Source organism: Ornithorhynchus anatinus, chromosome 2, assembly GCF_004115215.2.
Source record: "Ornithorhynchus anatinus isolate Pmale09 chromosome 2, mOrnAna1.pri.v4, whole genome shotgun sequence".
In the NCBI taxonomy this organism is placed as follows: Eukaryota; Metazoa; Chordata; class Mammalia; order Monotremata; family Ornithorhynchidae; genus Ornithorhynchus; species Ornithorhynchus anatinus.
This window is the reverse complement of record NC_041729.1, coordinates 91474414-91496945: the sequence shown is the minus strand read 5'-3', so window position 1 is coordinate 91496945 and position 22532 is coordinate 91474414. Positions and strand designations below refer to the sequence as shown.

The 22532-nt window shown below is 44.2% G+C and overlaps 1 protein-coding gene and 1 non-coding gene across 3 annotated transcripts in view; both read right to left on the bottom strand.

Annotated features, from left to right (window-relative positions):
- SLC2A12 (solute carrier family 2 member 12) overlaps positions 1-22532 on the bottom strand; it is a 65875-nt gene that overhangs the window by 8564 nt on the left and 34779 nt on the right. The window contains exons 3-4 of one of the 2 annotated variants that reach the window (XM_029058340.2): positions 5884-6006; positions 4708-4840 (exon numbers count right to left, since the gene is read on the bottom strand). In XM_029058340.2, the coding sequence (XP_028914173.1) occupies positions 4708-4840; positions 5884-6006 (256 nt within the window). Of the gene's footprint in view, positions 1-4707; positions 4841-5883; positions 6007-13827; positions 13996-22532 lie in introns of those variants that run through there. The other variant, XM_039911177.1, reaches the window with a different exon arrangement.
- Positions 18018-18155, bottom strand: LOC114809386. The gene has a single exon (XR_003757173.1). It is a non-coding gene; the product is annotated as a small nucleolar RNA SNORA7 (small nucleolar RNA).

The following is a 22532-nucleotide window of genomic DNA, read 5'->3' as shown; positions in this document are numbered from 1 at the left end:
CTGGGAATCAGAGGACCTGGGTTCTAATCCCGCATCTGCCACTTCTCCTGCTGTGTGACTTTGGGCAAGTCACTTACCTTCTCTGTCCCTCGGTTCTCTCATCTGTAAAATGGGGATTAAGACTGTGAGTCCCACGTGGGACAAAGACTGTGTCCAACCTGATCATCTCATATCTACCCCACTGCTTAGTACACTGCCTGGCACATAATAAGTGATTAACAAATTCCATTAAAAAAAAAAAAGGATGGATTGGGGGTGCAGCCCACCGATCTCAGAGTCTCTGTTCTCCTGTTCCTTCTTAGGATGGCTTTAACCTGAAGCAGGTTGCATTTTAGTCAATCCAGGAGAGAGGGAAGATCCAGAGAGCTGGAGCGAGTTGTGTTTTGGGCTGCTGCCTTTCCCTGCCTTCATTTTTCAAAGCTGTCTGGCAGCTCATTCAGCAGCAGGTGGGATGTAGCTGTAGAAGGCACGGATTTCCTACCCCTGACCCCACTTACCCAATCGCTCCACCTTTCTCTCACGGGCAACCACGTTAGGAACACACAGTATATTTTTGCCAAGAGTCATGTGAAAAGATACATGAGACCTTCGGGCTTCGTTGAGAAGACTGAGATGGAACTAATGTCAGAAACATGAGTCCCCAAGGGGGGCCGGGGACCATGTCTAATTTATCCTCTATTGCTCTCTTCCCCCGTGCCTAGTTTAGTGCCTTGTGTACTGTAGACATTCAAATACTACTGTGCAGATGACCCAATCGAATGGCCACAAAAATATGGGAAATCAGAGCCTAGAAAGGCCTGTATGGCACACCAACGAAAACACACTGATAAATATCTCTCAATGGGAGGACAGAAGATTCAAAAGCCTCCTGTATGTAGGTGTGAAGAGAAGAACCACTGGAATCTCTCTGAGTAATTGGATATGTAGGCTGGGGACTGAGATTGAGGTAAATATAATTTCCCTCCTCTATTCGAAAGGGAGCTCAAAAACCTCCGCTACGTCTGGAGTAGAGAAAAATGAACTCTGAGGGCCAAACCCAGACATCTGCCACAGTCTCTTGGACAGGTGGTGGCCCAATTCTCTTACTATTCCCTAACCGCATCAAATCAAATGTGAAAAAACAAATCCCAAACTGTCTAGCTAAAAAGGCCCAGGTTGTTTCAAAGAGCCAAAGAGTCGTCGCCTTTTTTTTTTTTTACCACCTTGTGAGACTGCACCTGGTGTTTGCTCAAAGCCGTCAACCTGGAGTCTTGGCCTCCAACCTAAGCCCAGTTCTCTGAAAGTGACCCAGTTCGTTCCCGGCTCTCAACATTCGTTTCTATCCACTACTTGCTGCCAAGAAGCGTTTTATGCTATCTGCCCACTAGATGGGAGGTTTGAGTTTCTTTTGGATTCCCTTTTATTTTCCCACTTGGCTGGAATCCCAGAGGTCGGACCTGCTCTGCATGAAAAGAACACCCACGGTTTTGTGAGATCTCCTCTCCACAGTGAGCCCTGATTATCTCTCACCCCTCCCCGACCCAACCCTGAGACAAAGGGGAAAGAAGAGGGGGAGAGTGGGTGGGAAGGGACCCGAGGATAGAGCTAGGGGAGGGGAAAAAGGGAACTGGTCCTCAATTTTTATTCAACGGATTCATTATCCTACTCTTCCTCCTCCTCCTCCACCTCCTCAGGGCCCCTGTTTTCTAGTTGTCAGTCAGCTCTAGTCCTGAACTGTATTATTTATAAGCGATTGTAAAAGCTTTCTCCACAAAGGGCTTTCTGTGAGCTATTTCCATGGCGACCACTAAAATACTTACTGTACCAGAGGGGATGAAATTGGTGCCATCAATACTTAGGGACTCTTTCCTGTTTCACATTTTGACCCTGGGTTATTAGCACTCAAAGAAAGATGCTGGCAGCAGGGTCTAGAGGAAGAAGCATATTCCAGGGCACCGAGAGATTTTATTCTAATTTCATTTTGACCTGCTTTGTGACCTTGGGCAAGTCACTTAAGTTCTCTGTGCCTCAGTTCCCTCATCTGTGCATGCAAATAAGACAACCGTTCTCCCTCCTTTGATTACTGCCCTGTGTGAGGTAGGGAACCATGTTTGATCTGATTATGTGGTTATCTGCCCCAGTGCTCGGCACATACAGAGCACTTTGTAAATGCTAACTACTGCACCAATTTTCATAGAATCTACTTGTGCAGTGTCTTGAACTGGCTGGACCTAATCCATGGGTCCAAGAAACTGAAAGATTGCAGATCTAGTTGATTAGGCACAAAAATAACTTTGATCAAGTCAGAGCAAACTGGGACACCTACCCTATCTTCCCATTCTTTTTTTCTTAGTTTCAGGCCAGGTGGCAAGCAAGCTGTGGGACACGGCCTAGTGGACAGAGCATGGATGTGGGAGTCAGAGGGACCTGGGTTCTAATCCCAACTCTCCCACTTCTCTTCTGTGTGACCTTGGGCGAGTCACTTAACTGTGCTACGCCTCAGGTACCTCATCTGTAAAATGGGGATTAAGACTGTGAGCCCCATGTGGGACAGGGACTGTGTCCAACCTGATTAGCTTGTAACCACCTCAGTGCTTAGAACAGTGCTTGACACAGAATAAGAGCGTAACAAATACTATCATTATTAGGAAGTGGCTTTTGCTCATAGAATCAGAGTGGTTCAGTGGCAAGAGCCTGGGCTTGGGAATAAGAGGGCATGGGTTCAAATCCTGGCTCTGCCACATCAGCTGTGTGACTGTGGGCAAGTCACTTAACTTCTCTGTGCCTCCGGTCCCTCATCTGCAAAATGGGGATTAAGACTATGAGCCTCACGTGGGGCAACCTGATTACCCTGTATCTAGCCCAGCGCTTAGAAAAGTGCTCTGCACACAGTAAGAGCTTAACAAATACCAACATTATTATTATTATTATTATTATTATTACTAGTTGTTCCCTGGGGTTGCTGGAAGTTAAAGTCCCAGAAGCCTACAGGAACAACTATGCACCTGCCATGAACGGATGGAAAACCCACATGGGAGCGAGCCTGGATGCACTACTTGTTTAGCCTTGTACTTAGCTACCAGGGCCCTCAATCTCAGTCAACAAACCATATTTACTGACCACTTGCTGTGTGTAAAGCACTGTACTGAGCACTTGGGAGAATGCAATATAATAGAGTTGGTAGACACATCCTGGCTTGGTGGAAAGAGCAGGGGTTTGGGAGTCAGCGGTTGTGGGTTCTAATCCCGGCTCCACCACTTGTCAGCTCTGTGACTTTGGGCAGGTCACTTAACTTCTCTGTGCCTCAGTTACCTCATCTGTAAAATGGGGATTAAGACTGTGAGCCCCACATGGGACAACCTGATAACCTTGTATCTATCCCAGTGCTTAGAGCAGTGCTCAGCACGTAGTAAGCGCTTAACAAATACCATCATTATTATTATCCACAATGACACCATGACATCTGTCTCAATCGCCAGATAACTGTAGGGGAATTTGATACCAGTAACTTAACCAAAAGTGATACAGTATGTTTGTTTGATCAGGGTTGTTGTTTTTTTCCCCACACAAGCGTGTGTCCTGATAATAATAACTGTGGTATTTGTTAAGCATTTACTATGTGTCAGTCACTGTACTAAGTGCTGGAACAGATACAAGATCATCAAGTCAGATACAGTCCCTGTCCCACACAGGCCTCTCCCTCTGAGTAGAAGGGAGATCTGGTATCTAATCCCCATTTTACAGATGAGGAAACGGAAGAATGGAGAAGTTAAATGACTTACCCAAGGTCACACAGCAGGCAAGTGGCCGAGCCGGGATTAGAACCCGGGTCCTCTGACGTCTAGGCTCGTGCTCTTTCCACTAGGCAACACTGCTTCCCCTCACATGCCTCCTGAGCAGGTCAATTAGTCCGACTGTCAGGAGGAGTAGCCTTTTCTCTCTACCTCACAGCCTACTGTCTACCCTGCCAACCTGGGGACTACCTGAAATCCCCAACATCAGTGGAATAGGGAGGAAAGTGTTAGGATTGTGAAAGCCTTGACATCAACCGAAGCAGCATTCTCATGCCAGACCTCTTAGGGTCCACATGAGGGAGAAACTAGCATTTGGTGGCTTTGCCTCAACGGCCAACTTCCCAGGAACATCTGTTTCAATAAATCAATCTATGGTATTTATTGAATGCTTAGTATGTACTGAGCACCACAGTAAGTGCTTGGGACGGTACAAGTCAACAAAATTAGCAGATATGCTCCTTGCCCATAACGAGCTTATGATCTACAGGCTTTGTACATAGTGGGAGCTTTGGATGGATTCCAGATGGATCGATCCTGGGCAGATCGATCAGTAGCCTCACCACGACAGAAGTACAGTGTATGACTTTCCAGTTCCACCAGAAGGAAGAATGAAACCCTCACTGGAGAGAAGCGGGGAGCCAAGGTTTTTGACTACAGTGCTCATCCCCAAAAGAGGTTCATTCAAACATTCAAGTTAGTGGCCTGAAACCTTATGTCTCAACATTCATTAGAGAGAAACAAAACTCTAAACATTAAACATTTTCATTGTTCAACCGATTAATGAAAATTAGACAGCTGGGAGCTGAATTGTGTTTCCTTGTTCTCTATTCAAAGTGAATATCCTAAAAGCTATTGTAGACATATGATTTGATGGTATTGAAAAGCACTGTACCCAGAGTAGTGGCAGAAAAAAAGAGAGAATTTAAATACTTACGCTTTAGCTAGTTCCATTGATATCTGCTCCAGGGAATATCCTTTTGTCTCGGGTATAAACACAACCACAAAAACCAGAGATGCTAGGCTCATTATTGTGTAAATGAAACACACCCACGGCAAGCCGATGAGATCTGTAAGAGACCCCGCACCCCCAACACACAAAAAAATTACTCTTCCATCTCTTTTGTTTTGCAAGGGCTTTTTCCGGTGGGTAGCCCACACCTCACAGATAACAGACAATTCCGAGATGGTCTTTCAGGAACGTCTGCGAAACAGGTTCCAGATAAATGAAACCTATGCAGGTTCAGAAGGTTGCACTTTCATCAAGTACAAAACTCCTCCGCTGAAGCTCTTAGCAACCCCATTACTATTTGATTCAGGCACACAATGCCATCGTAATTGCGAGGACGCCATTGCTGTTGGCAACAGACTGTGAGTTTTGGAAGACCATTCTCTGGGATCAGAGGGAGAAACTAAATTTCTCCAGTCCGAGTGCATCATGATATGAAGTTATACGGTCAATCATCAGGGTCCTCAAGGTGTGCTCCCCTCTCATCCCCCTCAACCAATGGAAAAAAAGATATTTTCCCTCTCCACTTAATGGCAAATTGGACTCTACCACACTGAAGCTAGCCTTCAGTTTGGTTGATTCACACCTCCTCTCCCAGCTTCTTGACCTTCACGATCTGAAGCTGTACCTCAAGACAATGTAGCAGTTAAGGGAGCAGAATGCAGTGAATCTTATGAGGGGCCATTTCCTTTAAACTGTAAGCTCGTTATGGGCAGGGAACGAGTCTAATTCTGTTGTATGGTACTCTCCCAAGCCCTTAGTATGGTGCTCTGCATATAGTAAGCCCTCACTAAATACCACTGATTAACGCCCACATTATTTATATCCTTGCTTATCACTCATGAGTATATATGGATTCAATTATTCATTTTGCTCACTTCAGCTGTATGTAGCTTTATGTTCTGTTCCTTCCATTAGTGTGTCAGCTCCTTGTGGGCAGGGAACCTGTCACTTCTCTATTCTGTACTTCCCAAGCACCAAATCCTATTCACTGCACTAAGTGGATACTCAATAAATACTATCACCATCACCACTTCTAATATTACTACTTAGTGCTATTATTACATTCAGGACAAAACAAAGAACCCAACGAAAATGTCTTACCAGTAATGGTCAAAAACGTCAATGAGACAAGGAGATTGATGCTCCAGTTCATACTGGAAGTTAAAGCCATTGCTCGTCCTCTAATCCCACCAGGAAAAATCTCACTGAGCACCAGCCAGGACACTGAAACAGACAGAGGAAATTGGAGGAGAAAGAACAGCATGAGAAAGCTACATCCACTGACTCAACAACCAGTCCTCAGTCTTGCTCTGCCACTGATGATGGATGACATCAGCTCAACCAGAATGGACAAATACATTACTAACACTAATTTTTATTAAGTGCTTACAGTGTTCAGAGTACTGAGAAACAGTGTGGCTTAGTGGAAAGAGAATGGGCCTGGGAGTCAGAGGACTTCGGTTCTAATTCCAGACTCTGCCATTTGTCTGCTGTGTGATCTTGGGCAAGTCGCTTAACTTTTCTATGTCTCAGTTACCTCATCTGTAAAATGGAGATTAAATCCTCCTTCAAAGCCCTACTGGAAGTTCACCTCCTCCAGAAGGCCTTCCAAGACTAAGCCCCCCTTTTCCTCTGCTCCTCCCCCCGGCCATCGCCCCAACTCCCTCCCTTTGCTCTACCCACCTCCCTGCCCCACAGCACTTATGTATATATGTACATATTTATTATTCTATTAATTTTATTAATGATGTGCATGTAGCTATACACATCTATTCTCGCCTATCCCGCCGTCGACCCCGGGCCACGTCCTCCCACGGTCCTGGAATGCCCTCCCTCCTCACCTCCGCCAAACTAATTCTCTTCCCCTCTTCAAAGCCCTACTGAGAGCTCACCTCTTCCAAGAGGCCTTCCCAGACTGAGCTCCCCTTTTCCCTCTGCTCCCCCTCTAGCCCGCCCCTTCATCTCTCCTCAGGTAAGCCCTCTTTTGCCTCCTTTCCTTCTGCTCCTCCCCCCCTCCCCTTCTCTCCCCTCAGCACTGTACTCATCCACTCAACTGTATATATTTTCATTACCCTATTTTGTTAATGAGATGTATATCACCTTGATTCTATTTATTTGCTATTGTTTTAATGAGATGTTCATCCCCTTGATTCTATTTATTGCTATTGTTCTTGTCTGTCTCCCCCGATTAGACTGTAAGCCCATCAAAGGGCAGGGACTGCCTCTGTTACCGCTTTGTACATTCCAAGCGCTTAGTACAGTGCTCTGCACATAGTAAATGCTCAATAAATACTATTGAATGAATAAATGAATCAATAATTTTGTTTATTTATATTGATGGTATAGATACCTGTTTACTTGTTTTACGTGTCTCCCTTCTAAAAATAATAATAATATTAATTATGGAATTTGTTAAGCACTTACTATGTGTCAAACACTGTTTTAAGCATTGGGGTAGGTACAAGGTAATCAGATTGTCCCATATGGGGCTCACAGTCTTAATCACCATTTTATAGATGAGGTGGCAGAAAGAAGAAGCATCAGTAGAACTGGCTCCCTTGACCAGGACAGTAGTATTGGACCCTTGGTGGAGTGGAGTGAGTGTGTGTATGTGTCACTCCCTTGCATGGGTAAAACTAAGTAAAAAACTTTTCACAGTAACCCTGATCAGGGATGAGATTTCACTTCTACTAAGCGTCACCGAGGCTTCCCCGGTCCAGGAAGGTCCTTGTTGGTACAAGCCGGTGGCTCACAATACATGGGAGAGGGTAAATCAGAGCCTTTACCTTCTAATTTAAAGTCCTTATTATATGACCTTCTAGACTGTGAGCCTGTTCTGGGCAGGGACTGTCTCTCTTGTTGCTGAATTGTATTTTCCAAGTGCTTAGTACAGTGCTCTGCCCACCATAAGCGCTCAATAAATATGACTGAATGAACGTACACAGTAGAAAGAAAAATAAATCTTGACAGGGACATCTAATTTAATGGGAAGATAAAATTTTTGAGGAAACACATGGCTTTTCATTTTTGATACAAAGTTGTAACATCCTGAGACTCATCACTTGGACCATGTTTTAACGTGCTTTTGAAAAGTAAGCAAGTTAATTTTTGTCCCAAACACAAAATGCAGGTCCCCATATCTGAGAAAAAGCTGTTAAATTTTCATTTCAAGGGGAAGTGCCACCCAATAGCAGTCTCGCCCGCCCAGAAGTGCCCACAAGGGCAATACTTCCATGTGTCCCAAATTAGTTATCCTTCTGGGCTCTGGTTCCCCATCCTTTCAGGAATTGGGAAAGCAGATAAAAATACAACTCCAGCTGAGCAGCGCTGCTACTCATGAACCTCAGGGCTACACTCACAAGGTCCTGCACCAGCTCTCAGGACCAGCTAAAAAGGTGACCCACTGCTCCATTAGTATACGTTCAAAGGTGACCCCACTTTGCTCCAGCAGTGCCAAACACTAGAATAGTTAAAATGGACTTGAAAGGAGGGAAGGTTCAACGTGGAGGAGAGATTGTGCAGATTTACAGCTTAGAAAATGGAAAAAAGGAATTCCAAGGCTAAAAGGGAAGGAAAGGTTGGTAACAAACTATAGGAAGGAGAGGTGCTATACGATAAATGATGTAATTAAAACTTCAGACCATAAAGGACTGTATAAACAGTTTAAAATATCCCCTAGCCCTCAAGGCTTGAATATGCCCATGTCCATTTAGAAAGTTTGGGGACAGTCCATGGAAAAAGGGAGCCCACTTCTTCTTAGTCTCTTTCATGGCCTCCTCCTCTGCCTCCCACTCCCTAAATGTTGGAGTTCCTCAAGGCTCAGTTCTGGGTCCCCTTCTATTTCCCATTTACACCCACACCCACTCCATTTACTTGCTCCTATGGCTTCAACGGCCATCTCTATACAGATGATTCCCAAATTTACTATCTCCAGCCTTGATCTCTCTCCTTCTCTGCAGTTTTGCAGTTCCTCCTGTCTTCAAGACATCTCTACATCTCCACTGTCAGCTCCAGCTTGACCTGTCCAAAATAAAATTCCTCAACTTCCCACTCAAACCCTGTCTAGCCCTGACTCTTCCATCACTGTAGACAGCACCACCATCCTTTCTGTCTCACGAGCCCATAACCTTGGCATTATCTTCGATTCATCTCTCTCATTAAACCCACATATTCAATCTGTCATCAAATACTGTCAGTTCAACCTTCAGACCATAGCTAAAATCCATCCTTTCCTCGCCATCCAAACAGCTACCACTTTATCCAAGCATTTATCTTATTCCACCTTGATTACTGCATCAGCCTCATTGCTGATTCTCCCTGCCTTCTGTCTCTCCCCGTTCAGTCCACACTTCACTCTGCTGCCCAGATCATTTTTCTACAAAACTGTTCTGTCCATGTTACCTCACTCCTCAAGACCCTACAGTGGTTGCCCATCCATCTCCGCAACAAACAGAAACTTCTTACAGATGGCTTTAAAGCACTCAGTCACCTTGCCTCCTTTTACCTCACCTCACTCCTTTCCTACTACAACCCAGACTGCACACTTCACTCCTCCAATGCCAACCTACTCATTGTACCTCGATCTCACCGCCGAGCTCTCACCCTTGTCCTCCCTCTAGCCTGGGGTGCCCTTCCTCTTCATATCTGACAGACGATCACTCTCCCACCTTCCAAAGTTCATTAAAAGCACATCTCCTCCAAGAGGCCTTCCGGACTAAGGCCTCAGTTCTTCTCCCACTCCCTTCTATGTCACCTTTGCACTTAGATTTGCATGCTTTATTCATCCCTCTTTCAGCCCCACAGCACTTATATATATATCCATAATTCATCAATGTCTCTCTCCCCTTCTAGACTGCAAACTCGTGAGCAGAGGACATGGCTACCAACTCTGTTATATTGTACTCTCCCAAGCACATAGTACAGTATCCTGCACACAAGTACTCAATGAATATGATTGATTGGAAGGTGAAGAAAGAGGATTCATTCAATAGTATTTATTGAGCGCTTACTTTGTGCAGAGCACTGAACTAAGCACTTGGAATGTACAAATCAGTAACAGATAGAGACAGTTCCTGCCCTTTGACGGGCTTACAGTCTAATCGGGGAGATAGACAGACAAGAACAATGGCAATAAATAGAATCAAGGGGAAGAACATCTCATTAAAACAGCAGCAAATAAATAGAAGCAAGGTGATGTACATCTCATTAACAAAATAAATAAGGTAATGAAGATGTATTCAGTTGAGCGGACGAGTAGAGTGTTGAGGGGATGGGACAGGAGAGGGGGAGGAGCAGAGGGAAAGGGGGGAGAAGAGGGTTTAGCTGCAGAGAGGTGGGGGGGGGTAGAGGGAGCAGAAGGAAAAGGGGAGCTCAGTCTGGGAAGGTCTCTTGGAGGGGGTGAGCTTTAAGTAGGATTTTGAAGAGGGGAAGAGAACTAGATTGTCGGAGGTGAGGAGGGAGGGCGTTCCAGGACCGCAGGAGGACATGGCCCAGGGGTCAACGGCGGGATAGGTGAGACCGAGGGACGGTGAGGAGGTAGGTGGCAGAGGAGCGGAGCATGCGGGGTGGGCAGTAGAAAGAAAGAAGGATCAGCCTATTAAAGCTTTGCAGATGACATCAAAATTGAACAGCCCCTCCCTTCCTCCACCACTGCCTCTCTCCCAAACTCACCTTTCGCTGAAAGTCTGGTCAGCATGGTCAGTGGATCAGATCCATCGCAGACCTGGCCCCACAGCTCCAAAAAGGGAAAAGGTGGCAGAAGCTATTCCCCACCCAACTAACCCCAGACAGTCTGGCCCAGTTCACAGTCATCCCAGCTGAGACCAGCACCGAGCCATCAATCTCACTCTGTAAACTGCCTTTTACTAGGGCGGATCAGAGATTGGGCTTCATCCAAATTCTCCATGAATGCCAAAGGAGTCAAATCTTGGTGGTTGGCCTGATGGAAAGAACAAGTCCCTGGGATTCAGGTTCTAATCCTGACCCTGCCACTTGCCTGCTGTATGACCTAGGGCAAGTTACTTAATTTCTCTGGACCCCAGTTTCTTCATCTGTAAAATGGCGATTCAATACCTGTTTTCCCTCCCCTTTACACTATGAGCCCTAGGTAGGACACAGACTGTGTTCACTCTGATTATCTTGTATCTACTCCAGCACTTCATACAGTGCTTGGCACATAGTAAATGCTTAACAAATACCACAATTATTATTATTATTATTATTACTGTTACCCTTATTGTTACTGGGGAAGTGGGAACATTCATCTAGCTGCATTTCCTAATAGGACCTGGGGTTACGAGGCATTAAGGAGAAAGTAAAATCGATTATAGTTAATCCAACTTTGAGAGCTGTTTTCTGGATAAAACTTATTATGGTACTCATTAGGTGCTTACTCTGTGCCAGGCACTGTTTAAGTGCTGGAGTAGATACAAGATAATCAGGTTGGACACATTCCTTGTCCCACATGGGGTTCAAACTCTTAATCCTCTTTTAAAGATGAGGTAACTGACGCCCAGAGAAGTAAAGGGACTTGCCCACGGTCACACAGCGGACATGTGGCAGAGCCAGGATTAGAACCCAAGTCCTTCAGTTCCACAAAACATTACCCTATCCACTAAGCCATGCTGTTTCTTGACATTAAAACAACATTAAGAGACTAAGGGCAGTGTGAGGGAGAAACAGAGAATACTTATCATTTCAGAGAATCATCGGATACTGCATAGACTGACAAGCTACTACTTACTTCTCCCTGGGAGATTCACACCGGCCATCAGATGAGCGTATCTTTGCTATATATACATTCATCACCCTATTTATTTTGTTTAATGAGATGTACATCACCCTGATTCTATTTATTTGCCATTGTTTTTATGAGATGTTCTTCCCCTTGACTCTATTTATTGCCATTGTTCTTGTCTGCCTGTCTCCCCCAATTAGACTGTAAGCCCGTCAAAGGGAAGGGAATGTCTCTATCTGTTGCCGATTTGTACATTCCAAGAGCTTAGTACAGTGCTCTGCACATAGTAGGCGCTCAATAAATACTATTGAATGAATGAATGCTGTTGAAGTAATGGTACTTATTGAATGCTTACTGAATGTGATGCACTGTACCAACTTCTGCTTACACTTGCAAAGGTAAGTCACTTGGGCAGGGAACATGTCTCTCCCAAACAGTATGGGGTTCTCCACACAGTAAGTGCTCAGTAAGTATGATGGATTAATTGGAAGGACTCGTAGGCAGCAGAAAAGTTGAGGCAAATTTCAATACCCCAAAATGTTTCTGAACCTATTTGTCCGGCTAATTTGGCCACAAGGAAGGTCTATCCTTCATTTATTTTAATTTCTCTAGACCGCTATGTGTCTACCAACTCTGCTGTATTATACTCTCTTAAGCGCTTAGTACTGTGCACTGCACACAGTAAGCACTCTGTAAATAACACTGACTGTCTCCCCCTCTAGACTGTAAAGCTCCTTGTGGGGAGGGAACACGGCTAACTCTATTGTATTGTTCTCTCCCAAGAGCTCAGTACAGTACTCTGTGCATGGTAAGTGCTTAATAAACATCATTGATTTATTTATTGATATTTCTGACCAAATGTTTTGTTACCAGAACTGGCTGCCAAACTCTGGAGAAGGGCCCAGGGATGGTTTTACTGGAGGGTCAGGGCATGGCTAAAGCTTGAAAACAGGGTGAGGAAATTGCCTAGCCAAGCTCTCCTCTTTCCAAACACAGAATGCTATAAAAATGCTCATTTCCTCCCTCTTTTGTTATCCAGTGAAATTTCTCTGAGACATCACTGCTTAAGTCTGAAAGATATTAAAACTGCCACAACCAGACAAATTAGTCAGAGCAGGACGTTTCAAAATTTCACTAAATCTCTTTGTGTCAAAATTACACTTCTGGGGAAGAGGATTAAGTGCATTTGCTTAACACACAAAAATTTGTAATAATGTCAAACTCTCAGGTGAATGATGCCTCTTAAGGACAAAATGCCATTTCCTTAACCCTCAAATGACCATTCCAAAGTAGGTAAGTTTCCCGTTTTCGCTTCTGTGACACTATTCTCACACTCTCAGCCGCCTGGCTGAATTATTGTTTAGCAAGTCACCTGATTTAGAGAGTTTCTGGACCTCGGGTCTGGGAGTACCCTCTCTGATGAAACAGCTTCCTTGAAGAACAAGGGGCCCAGAGAATCTGGGCTTCGGGAACTTCCCTCTTCAGTTGTTCCGTGCTGTCGGATCACTTAGTGGTTTTTCTAGGCAACCTGGGAGAATTCTCTCATTCATTCATTCAATAGTATTTATTGAGCACTTACTATGTGCAGAGCACTGTACTAAGCGCTTGGAATGTACAAATCGGCAACAGATAGCGACAGTCCCTGCCCTTTGACGGGCTTACAGTCTAATTGGGAGAGATAGGCAGACAAGAACAATGGCAATAAATAGAGTCAAGGGGAAGAATATCTCATTAAAACAATGGTAAGTAAATAGAATCAGGGTGATGTGCATCTCATTAAACAAAATAAATAGGGTGATGAAGATATATACAGTTGAGCGGATGAGTACAGTGCTGAGGGGGTGGGATGGGAGGGGGGAGGAGGAGAGGGAAAGTGGGGAGTAGAGGGTTTAGCTGTGGAAAGGTGGGGGGGGCAGAGGGGGCAGAGGGAAAAGGGGGGAGCTCAGTCTGGGAAGGCCTCTTGGAGGAGGTGAGCTTTAAGTAGTGTTTTGAAGAGGGGAAGAGAATTAGATTGTCGGAGGTGAGGAGGGAGGGCGTTCCAGGACCGCAGGAGGACGTGGCCCAGGGGTCGACGGGATAGGCGAGACCATCCTCCACCTCCTCATTTCTCAAATACTGTCTGTACTCCGAGGAGGTGAAGGAGAGTTAGGGGCCCCAGTGAATTTTTGATATGCCTGTTGCTCTCTTTCATGGCTTTCTTTCAAAAAAAGTCAGGGCTCTCTCATTGTCCAGCTAGAACACCCAGCAATCTTTAATCCCAGCATTAAGGAAAAGAAAACCAGCAGCTGCAGCAGCAGCACACCCCTTGACCTCGCTTTCCACCACAGATGAGCAAATCTACGTGGAACCTGTCATCTTCCCATGATGACATTCAGAGCCCTCAGCATCCTCTTCCACTGGAGGCCTCGCTGCCCCAGGATCCTTCAATGGCTTTCCTCCACTGCCCCGAGCAACCTCCATTCTGCCCTGCACCACAACTGGAACAGAGAAAAGCAGCCACAACCTGATGCCTCCTCCAAAAAACCTTGGGAAGACTGGGGTAGCTACTGCTGTAGCAATCACTGTGGCCACTGTTGTGACTGTGGACTCTGAGCCATGGGGAGCCTGAAATTCTGTTCCCTTAGACACAGTACTTTACTGAGCTTTTTTTAAAAAAAAAATTCTGTACTTTTCTATTTCTTTATGTTGTTTGAATGTTTTGTTTCATCATGCCTTATGTGTTTATGGCCAATCCCCTTTCCCCATTTTTTTTCTTCAATTTTGAGCTCCTTGAGGTCCAGAGACTGTATCTAATTCCCAACTCTATATTCTTTCCCAGCATTTAGTAAATGCTCTGCCTAAGTGCACAATAAATACCATTTCTGCAACCATTCCAGAAGTATTAACACTCAATCTGTCCTGAGCCAGAATTCCATAGGTCGATTGCACTTCCTTTTAAGGTTTTTACACTAAAGTCCATCACTATATCCTGTTGGCCCTACGTGCACAACATAGCTAAAATCTGCCCTTTCCTCTCCATCCAAATCACTCACTCCATCCCAATCACTCATTCTATCCCACCTGGATTACTGCATCAGTCTCCTTGCTGACTTCCCAGCCTCTTGTCTCTCCCCACTCCAGTCCATATTTTACTCTACTGCCTGGATCATTTTTCTATAAAAACCAATCAGGACATGTCACCCCACTCCTCAAAAAACTCCAGTGGTTGCCCATCCACCTCCACATCAAACAAAAACTCTTCACCATTAGCTTTAAAGTACTCCAACATCTTGCCTCCTCCTACCCTCTTCTCTCCTTCTACAACCCAGCCCTCACATTTCACTCCTCTAGTGCTAACTTTCTCACTGTGCCTCAGTCTCTTCTATCTCACTGCCAACCCCTAGCCCACATCCTGCCTCTGGCCTAGAACGCCCTCCATTCTCAAATCCAACAGACAATTACTCTCCCCCGCTTCAAAGTGTTATTGAAGGCACATTTCCTCCAAGAGGCCTTCCCAGACTAAGCCCCAACTTTCCTCACCTCCCACTTCCTTCTGCGTCATCCTGACTTGTTCCCTTTGCTCTTCCCCCGTCCCAGCCCCAAGCACTTATAAAGATATCTGCAATTTTATTTATCGGTATTGATGTCTGTCTCTCCCACTCTAGACTGTAAGCTCATTGTGGGCAGGGAATGTGTCTTTTTGTTGTTGTAGTATACTCTTCCAAGCACTTGATACAGTGCTCTGCACACAGTATGTGTTCAATAAATACAATTGAATGAATTGAATGAAGTTGAGACCCTCTCTGATACAATGGCTTCACATATATATGTGTGTGTGTGTGTATATATATATATAATTATAGCAGTAATAATCATAATAACTTACTATGTGTCAAGGATAATCAGATCAGACATAGTCCCTGTCCCACAAAGGGCTAACCTTCTATTGGGTGAGAGAGACAAAGTATTTAATACACATTTTATAGATGAGAAAATTGAGGCACAGAGCAGTCAAGTGACTTGCTCAAGGTCACACTGCAGGCAAGTGGCAGAGCTGGGATTAGAACCCAAGTCTTCTGACTTGCAGTCCTTTGCTCTTCCCACTAAGTAATACTGCTAATAAAAGGAGCCAAGTGAATTTAAAAATTAGAACCTGCTGTTCATGTTCCTGTGCTTGACCTAATCTTGAACTATGGGAACATCACATGTTCAATTGAGCTGTGGAAAAAAAGAGTCAAGTCATTTTAATACAAAATCCTCAATTAAATCCCTAAAGAGAGTTGCTTTCCCTACAAAAGGTGATTTTTTCCTTGCTCAGCTCCTGCATGCATTCTTATACTCAATAATTCCTAATCCTTTTAGGATTTCTACAACTAGTTCACACTATTCTCTTATTTCAAACAAGACCCAAAAGACCAGCAGGAATTTTTGAGTGCTTATTATTAAAGCAGCACACTTTTTTCCAAAGGGTTTTCTTAATTAACCTTGGATTGCCTACCTTTATCTAAGAGCGTTATTAGATGCAACTATTGAATCAGGATAATCTTCTGAGGCATTTTAGCAGCAGCAATAAGAAACACAAATATTCATTAAAGAAAATCTGTTCCAAATCCCACCCAGGAAGAATGTGGAGAAAAAAGTTTACCACTTTTTATGTTATTTGTTAAACTCTTACTGTGTATGGGCCAATCACTGTTCTAAACACTGGGTTATATACAAGCTAATAAGGCAGATACAGTCCCTTAGTGAAACTGTATATGGCCTTAGTGAATTTATTTTTAGTGAGAATGAACATGTTTAACTTTTTCCCTTTCATTCTTTCATTTGTATTTATTGAGCACTTACTGTGTGCAGAGCTCTGTACTAAGCGCTTGGAAAGTAGAATTCAGCAATTAAGAAAGACAATCCCTGCTCACACCAGGTTTACAGTCTAGAAGGAGGGACAGAGACATCAAAACAAGTAAACAGGCATCAATATAAACAGAATTACATATATATATATATATAATTCTGTAATTCTGTCTATATATATATACACACATACACATCAAAACAAGTAAACAGGCATCAATATAAATAAATAGAATTATAGTTATATAGAGCTGAGGTGAACCAGGAATGGCCTGTATTACCTCAAAGCCTATAAGGAAAGCTCCAGTCTGTGCCAATTTAGTCTGAATTTCTAAAGCAGGATCCGCTAGTGGGTGCCTGATTTGGAAATCATTGGGGGCCACAAGCTTTGAAAACGTGGGGCAAAAGTGCCTTGCCCCTAGCTCAGCAGGCTGTAGGGCAGGTCCAGCAGGGCCCAGAGATGTATTTGGCATATTTTCATCTTTGGCTGCTGCTTCATGAGAAGCAGCAGGGTCTAGTGGATAGAGAATGGGCCTGGAAGTCAGAAGGACTTGGGTTCTAACTCCAGCTCTGCAGCTTGTCTGCCGTGTGATCTTGGGCAAGTCACTTCTCTGTGCCTTAGTTCCCTCATCTGTAAAATGGGGATTAGGACTGTAAGCCCCATGTGGGACAGGGACTATGTCCAACCCAATTTGCTTATACCCCCCCCCACCCCAGCGCTTAGTATAGTGCCTGGCACATTGTAGATGCTTCACGAATACCATTATTATTATTATTCAATCCCCCCTTGTCTTCCAGCAAAGGAGGTGGGTTTCTTCAAAACTCAAATATGGATAGAGGAGACCAAAGGTGGGGCCCAGGGTTGGGGATGGGGTGAAGCGTCAGGAGCTCTTGGCTGGCGGGGTGTAATTGCCTGCCAGGGTGGTCATGAGCATGAGACAGCCAAGGGATGAGGTACAGGGTTTACCAGTGAGCTCCTTGTGTGCAGGGATCGTGTCTCCCAACAATATCCTACCCTCGCAAGTGCTAAGTACAGTGCTCCGTGCACAATAAGCACTCAATAAATACCACTGATTGACCGACAGGCCAGGGTAGTAGCTTTAAATCGCTGCTCCCAGCCTGGGCAAACAAAGGGACAGGGTGGATCAGAAGATTGGATGGAGGATGATTCAACCTGAGTTTTTCTGTTGCTTTACTGACAGCCTACTGAACCTTGGAAGGGGACAATCCATTCTGAACTGAAACCATGAAAACACCAAGCCCAGGTCTCCCAGTGACCATGGTTATAAGCTGGTAGCAAAATAGACCCTTTGGATAGAGCATGCCTCCTTTTGCACTATTAGAAGCTGTTTAGTACACTTCAGCAGTGGATGCACAACTGAAAAAAAGCAATGAATAAAACACTCTCTAGATCGTAAGCTCATTGAGGGCAGGGAACGTCTCTGTCTTTGTCTTATGCAGTCGAGTCATCTCCGACCCATAGCGACACCATGGTCACATCTCTCCCAGAACACCCCACCTTCCTCTGCAATCATTTTGGTAATGTATCTATAGAGTTTCTTGTAAAAATATGGAAATGATCAACCGTTGCCTCCTTCAGCGCAGTAAATTTGAGTCTTCACTCTCGACTCTCTCCCATGCCGCTGCTGCCCAGCACAGGGGAATTTTGACTAGCAGCAGATTGCCTTCCACTTGCTAGCCACTGCCCAAGCTAGGAATGGAATGGACAGGCCTTTGCTTGACTCTCCCTCCTGTAGTCGAGACAGGAAGAGTACTGGAAACTCTCCAGGCGCAATCCTGAGAGGGGAGGGAACGTGCTACCAGCTCTACTGTTCTGTGTCTCCCAAGTGCTTAGTGCAGTGCTCTCCACACAGCAAGCACTCAATTAATACTGTTGATGGATTTATCCATGAAGCAATACCATCTTAATCAATTAACTTCTTATTGTGTATAGAGCACTGTCCTAAGTGCTTGGGAGAGTACAGTTTAACAGAGTTGGTAGCCATCATCCCTGCCCACATTGAGCTTTCAGTCTACTGGAGGTTATGGACAGCAGATGGAGATTTATGGTGTATTTGAACCATAATACACCATAGTGGTTTCAGAGAGTGATTATGCTTATTTTATTATTGGGAAGTAACCTGAGGCACTGAGAAAATTTGTTCAGAAGTTTTTATAGAAGCCATCATACATTATTCTTGAGAACTTCTTAATAATTGGCATAAGCCATTCCTAATAATAGCCCTGTGAGATAGGTAAGATGCATGACAAAGTCAAGTAAAAATTGGGAGGAAAGCCATGAGTAAAGAACATATGTGCAAGCTTTTTTAGAAACAGAATACAAAGTAACCACTGGTACTATTCCCAGCTCTTTCCCTGACTTACTGGGTGAGCTTGGAGAAATCCTTAACTTCTCTTTGCATTTATAGAATCCATTTTTTTTAAACAGGATAATATGCTGAGAGAGGTTAAGAGATTTATAATATGTCACTGGAAGATAATTACAACTTTTTGAGTGGGTAGCTTCTGGATTAATGAGTTAATGTATGGAAAATACTTTGATCTCTTTGGTTAAAAAGATATTTTCAAACTTGAATTCCATATAAAGAAAGACATTAAGGCAAGTTACACAGGTCTTATACGAGCAGCTGTGGGGAGTGTAGCAAGGGCTCTGTAGCTAAGGCATTAAGGTTAGTTGTACTGATTCCCTTGTATCTACCCCAGCACTTACACAGTGCTTGGTACATAGTAAGCACTCACAAATACCATAGTTAATAACATCCAACACACATTCATAAGAGTGTTGCTTTTTTAAAAAAAAAATGGGGGTTCAAAGGGTTTAAAATGAAAAACAAAAATCTTCCTCTGTGAGACCATGAAGCAAACAAAAGTTTGGAAGTCTAAAATTGCATTCGTTTCTACCACCCAACTTACTAGAAACCCTTAGAGAACGGAGAGGAATAGGAGTAAAATGCTAATCTAAAACTCTGGACTGGAGGAACTTTCAATTAAAGATCCCAAAAAGGTTTTACAACCTATGAAGGGGAATTGCTACCTAAGATGCCCAAGACATAAAATCGATTAGACTGTAAGCCCGTCAAAGGGCAGGGACTGTCTCTATCTGTTACCGATTTGTACATTCCAAGTGCTTAGTACAGTGCTCTGCACATAGTAAGTGCTCAATAAATACTATTGAATGAATAAAATGCTGCGTCTGGTTTAATAAGGGGCTATGATGTGGGAAAGCAAGCTTGGGTCACTCTAGAGGAAGAGAATTCTGGAAAAAACTGTCACACAGACCCAGAAAAGGAAGAAATGCCAAACCATTCCCAAGAGGTTTAATCTGCGCTCAGAATTTTGCTCTGGGAACAGTAAGCAAGATCCCTTCACGCCTTTGTCTACCCAGAGGACTTGGCCTCTTCAGGAAGCAATAAACACTCTAAGTGAAGCAGCTGATTAATAACCACATCAGGTTAATAAGCTTTTATAACATGGAATTGAAAGACTTGTTTCCTAGAACAATAACCTAGAATAATAAACTTCTTTCAACTCGTGTTGTTACACGTAACATACTAATGACTGGGAAACTTTTTTTCTAGGTCAATTTGCAACTTCTTAGGTATGTTTTCATTGGAAAAAAATAAAAGGATGACACATTCTACTTAGCATCCAGTAGAACACCACACACCCTGTGGGGTGCTCAAAAAAAACACTTATTTAAATATATTTGCTATCATCAACAAGATAATATGCCCAGCTGAACCTTCACAAGGAAAATGAGCAACTAGTTTGGCTCCATAGTGAAAATGTATGGGCTGTGTTGGTCATAGGAGTGAAACACCAAGGTCTCACTGAGGTGGGGGTGGGCGGGGGAAAGGAAGGTGTAGGGGTCCTGCTGGGACCTGCAACTTCAGCCCACTCCTCTCTCACCACATACCCAGCCATATTCCTCAGGTCTCCATCCAGCCCTCGGTACTTAGAAGGAAGCTGTGGAGCCTGGGGCTGGGTTCATGGAAAGTGGTCAATCCTGGAGGAGGTAAGAATCCATTTTTCTCAGTCAATCAATCATATTCATTAAGCGCTTACTCTGTGTAGAGCACCATACTAAACGCTTGTGAGAGTTACATATCAAAAACAGACATTCTCTGCCCACAGTGAGCTTACAGTTAAAAGGGGACGACAGACATTAATACAACGAAATAAATTACAGGAAGCAAGTTGGGGCGATGTAGAAGGGAGCTGGAGAAGAGGAAAGGGGAGCTTAGTCAGGGAAGGTCTCTTGGAGATGTGCGCCTTCAATAAGGCTTTGAAGAGGGGGAGAGTAATTGCCTGTCGGATTTGAGGAGGGAGGGCATTCCAGGCCAGAGGCAGGATGTGGGTGAGAAGTCCACAATGAGATAGATAAGATTGAGGAACAGTGAGAAGGTTAGTATTAGAGGAGAGAAGTGTGCAGGCTGGATTTGGGGGTGAGTGTGCTGGACCTCTCCTCATTCCCCACATAAAACTGCCTTTCTGAATGATACATTAAGATGACTGAAAAGGTTGACACTCTGGTGGAGGTGCAAGTGTTTTTTGTGTGTGTGTGTGTCGGGGGGGTGCAGAACAGAACCTTCCTCACTCAGGAGGAAGCAAAGTGGTCTAGTGGAAAGACTGTGGATTTGGGAGTCAGAAGACCTGGTTTCTAATCCTGGCTCTACCTTTGTCTGCTCTGTGGCCTTGGGCAAGTTTATTAACTTCTCTGTGCTTCAGTCACTTCATCTGTAAAATGGGGATTAAGACTGTGTGCCCCATGTGGAACATGGACTGTGTTCAACCTGATTATCTTGTATCTACCCCACTGCTTAGTACAGTCTCTGGCACATAGTTAGCATCTGACAAATTCCATATTAAAAAAAGGGAAAAAGAAAAAAGACCAGGGATCATGGATTCATGTTTGATTTTCACATACATAGGAGACCTAGGAACATTTGACTATAGCTTCCTTGGTTAAAAATTTACTATTTTTAACACTTGGCATTTCTTTTTAGATTCCCTTAGAACTTCTATATAGGCTTGTCTTACCTTTGGTAGAAGCTATCAAGCCAGAAACTATTGATCAACCTCATAGAAAGGATGGCTTTAGGGTCTCACTTTCCTGGGTCTCCCACCCCAAAGGTGGGTGAGAAGGCCCATAGAAATTCTGACTCTCTTGCAGTCCAGAGGTTGTGGAATCAACGCTGCATGAGAACTACAATCTCCTGGTTCCTTTAGTTAACATTTGGGTGGGCTCCAGGGTGGGACTCCCACCATGATAAATCCTTGTCTCCTTGTAGCCCTGAAGTCCTGGAGGATATAAATATATAAACAAAAACCAAAAAAAAAAAAAAAAAACACCCTCTTGCTGGGAGTGAGGACAACAGGGGAATTAAGACCCTTCTGGCTATTTGTAGTGGGCTCACTGAATCTTGGCTTTACAGCCCAGAGTTCCCTGGGGTCAAAAATCAGCATTTTTGACTTGTTCTGGGGGAGAAGTTGGGTCACTGAATACCAGTACTTCTCTAATTGCCTCCAGGCCTGGTCCCTCCTGGTTTTGGCCATCAAATCAATCCTTTCCTGGGCAGGAGTAGTTTGGCCTCGTGGAAAGGGCATGGGCCTGGACGTCAGAGGGACCTGGGTTCTAATCCCCGCTCTCCCACTTGTCTACTGTGTGACTTTGGGCAAATCACTTCACTTCTCTGTGCCTCAGTTCCCTCATATATAAAATGGGGATTAAGACTGTGAACCCCATGGGGGACGGTGACTGCGTCCAACTTGGCTAGCTTGAATCTACCCCAGCACTTAGTGCCTGACATATAATAACCATTTAATAAATACCATGAAAAAAGCAAAAACAAAATAAGCATCCTAACTAGGAGGTGGAGGGGTAGAGCACACCAGGGCAGAAGGAATGATGATGTAGGTAGTAGAGAGAGTAGTCTCACAACACTGCCACAGCATTTGGTCCTAGAAATCTCTCTCCAACAGAGGTCTCTCGAATAACAAGGGTGTTGATGTTTGCCTTAGAGGTGCCAGAGCTCCAGCACAGATGCCAAGACTCTCTGCACAGCTGCTAGGGCTACACTTTGGTTAGAATGGCACAAATGAATCCCTGCAAATAAATGGTTGTGAGCCATCACATAGTGACTAAATGACCCCAATATACAAA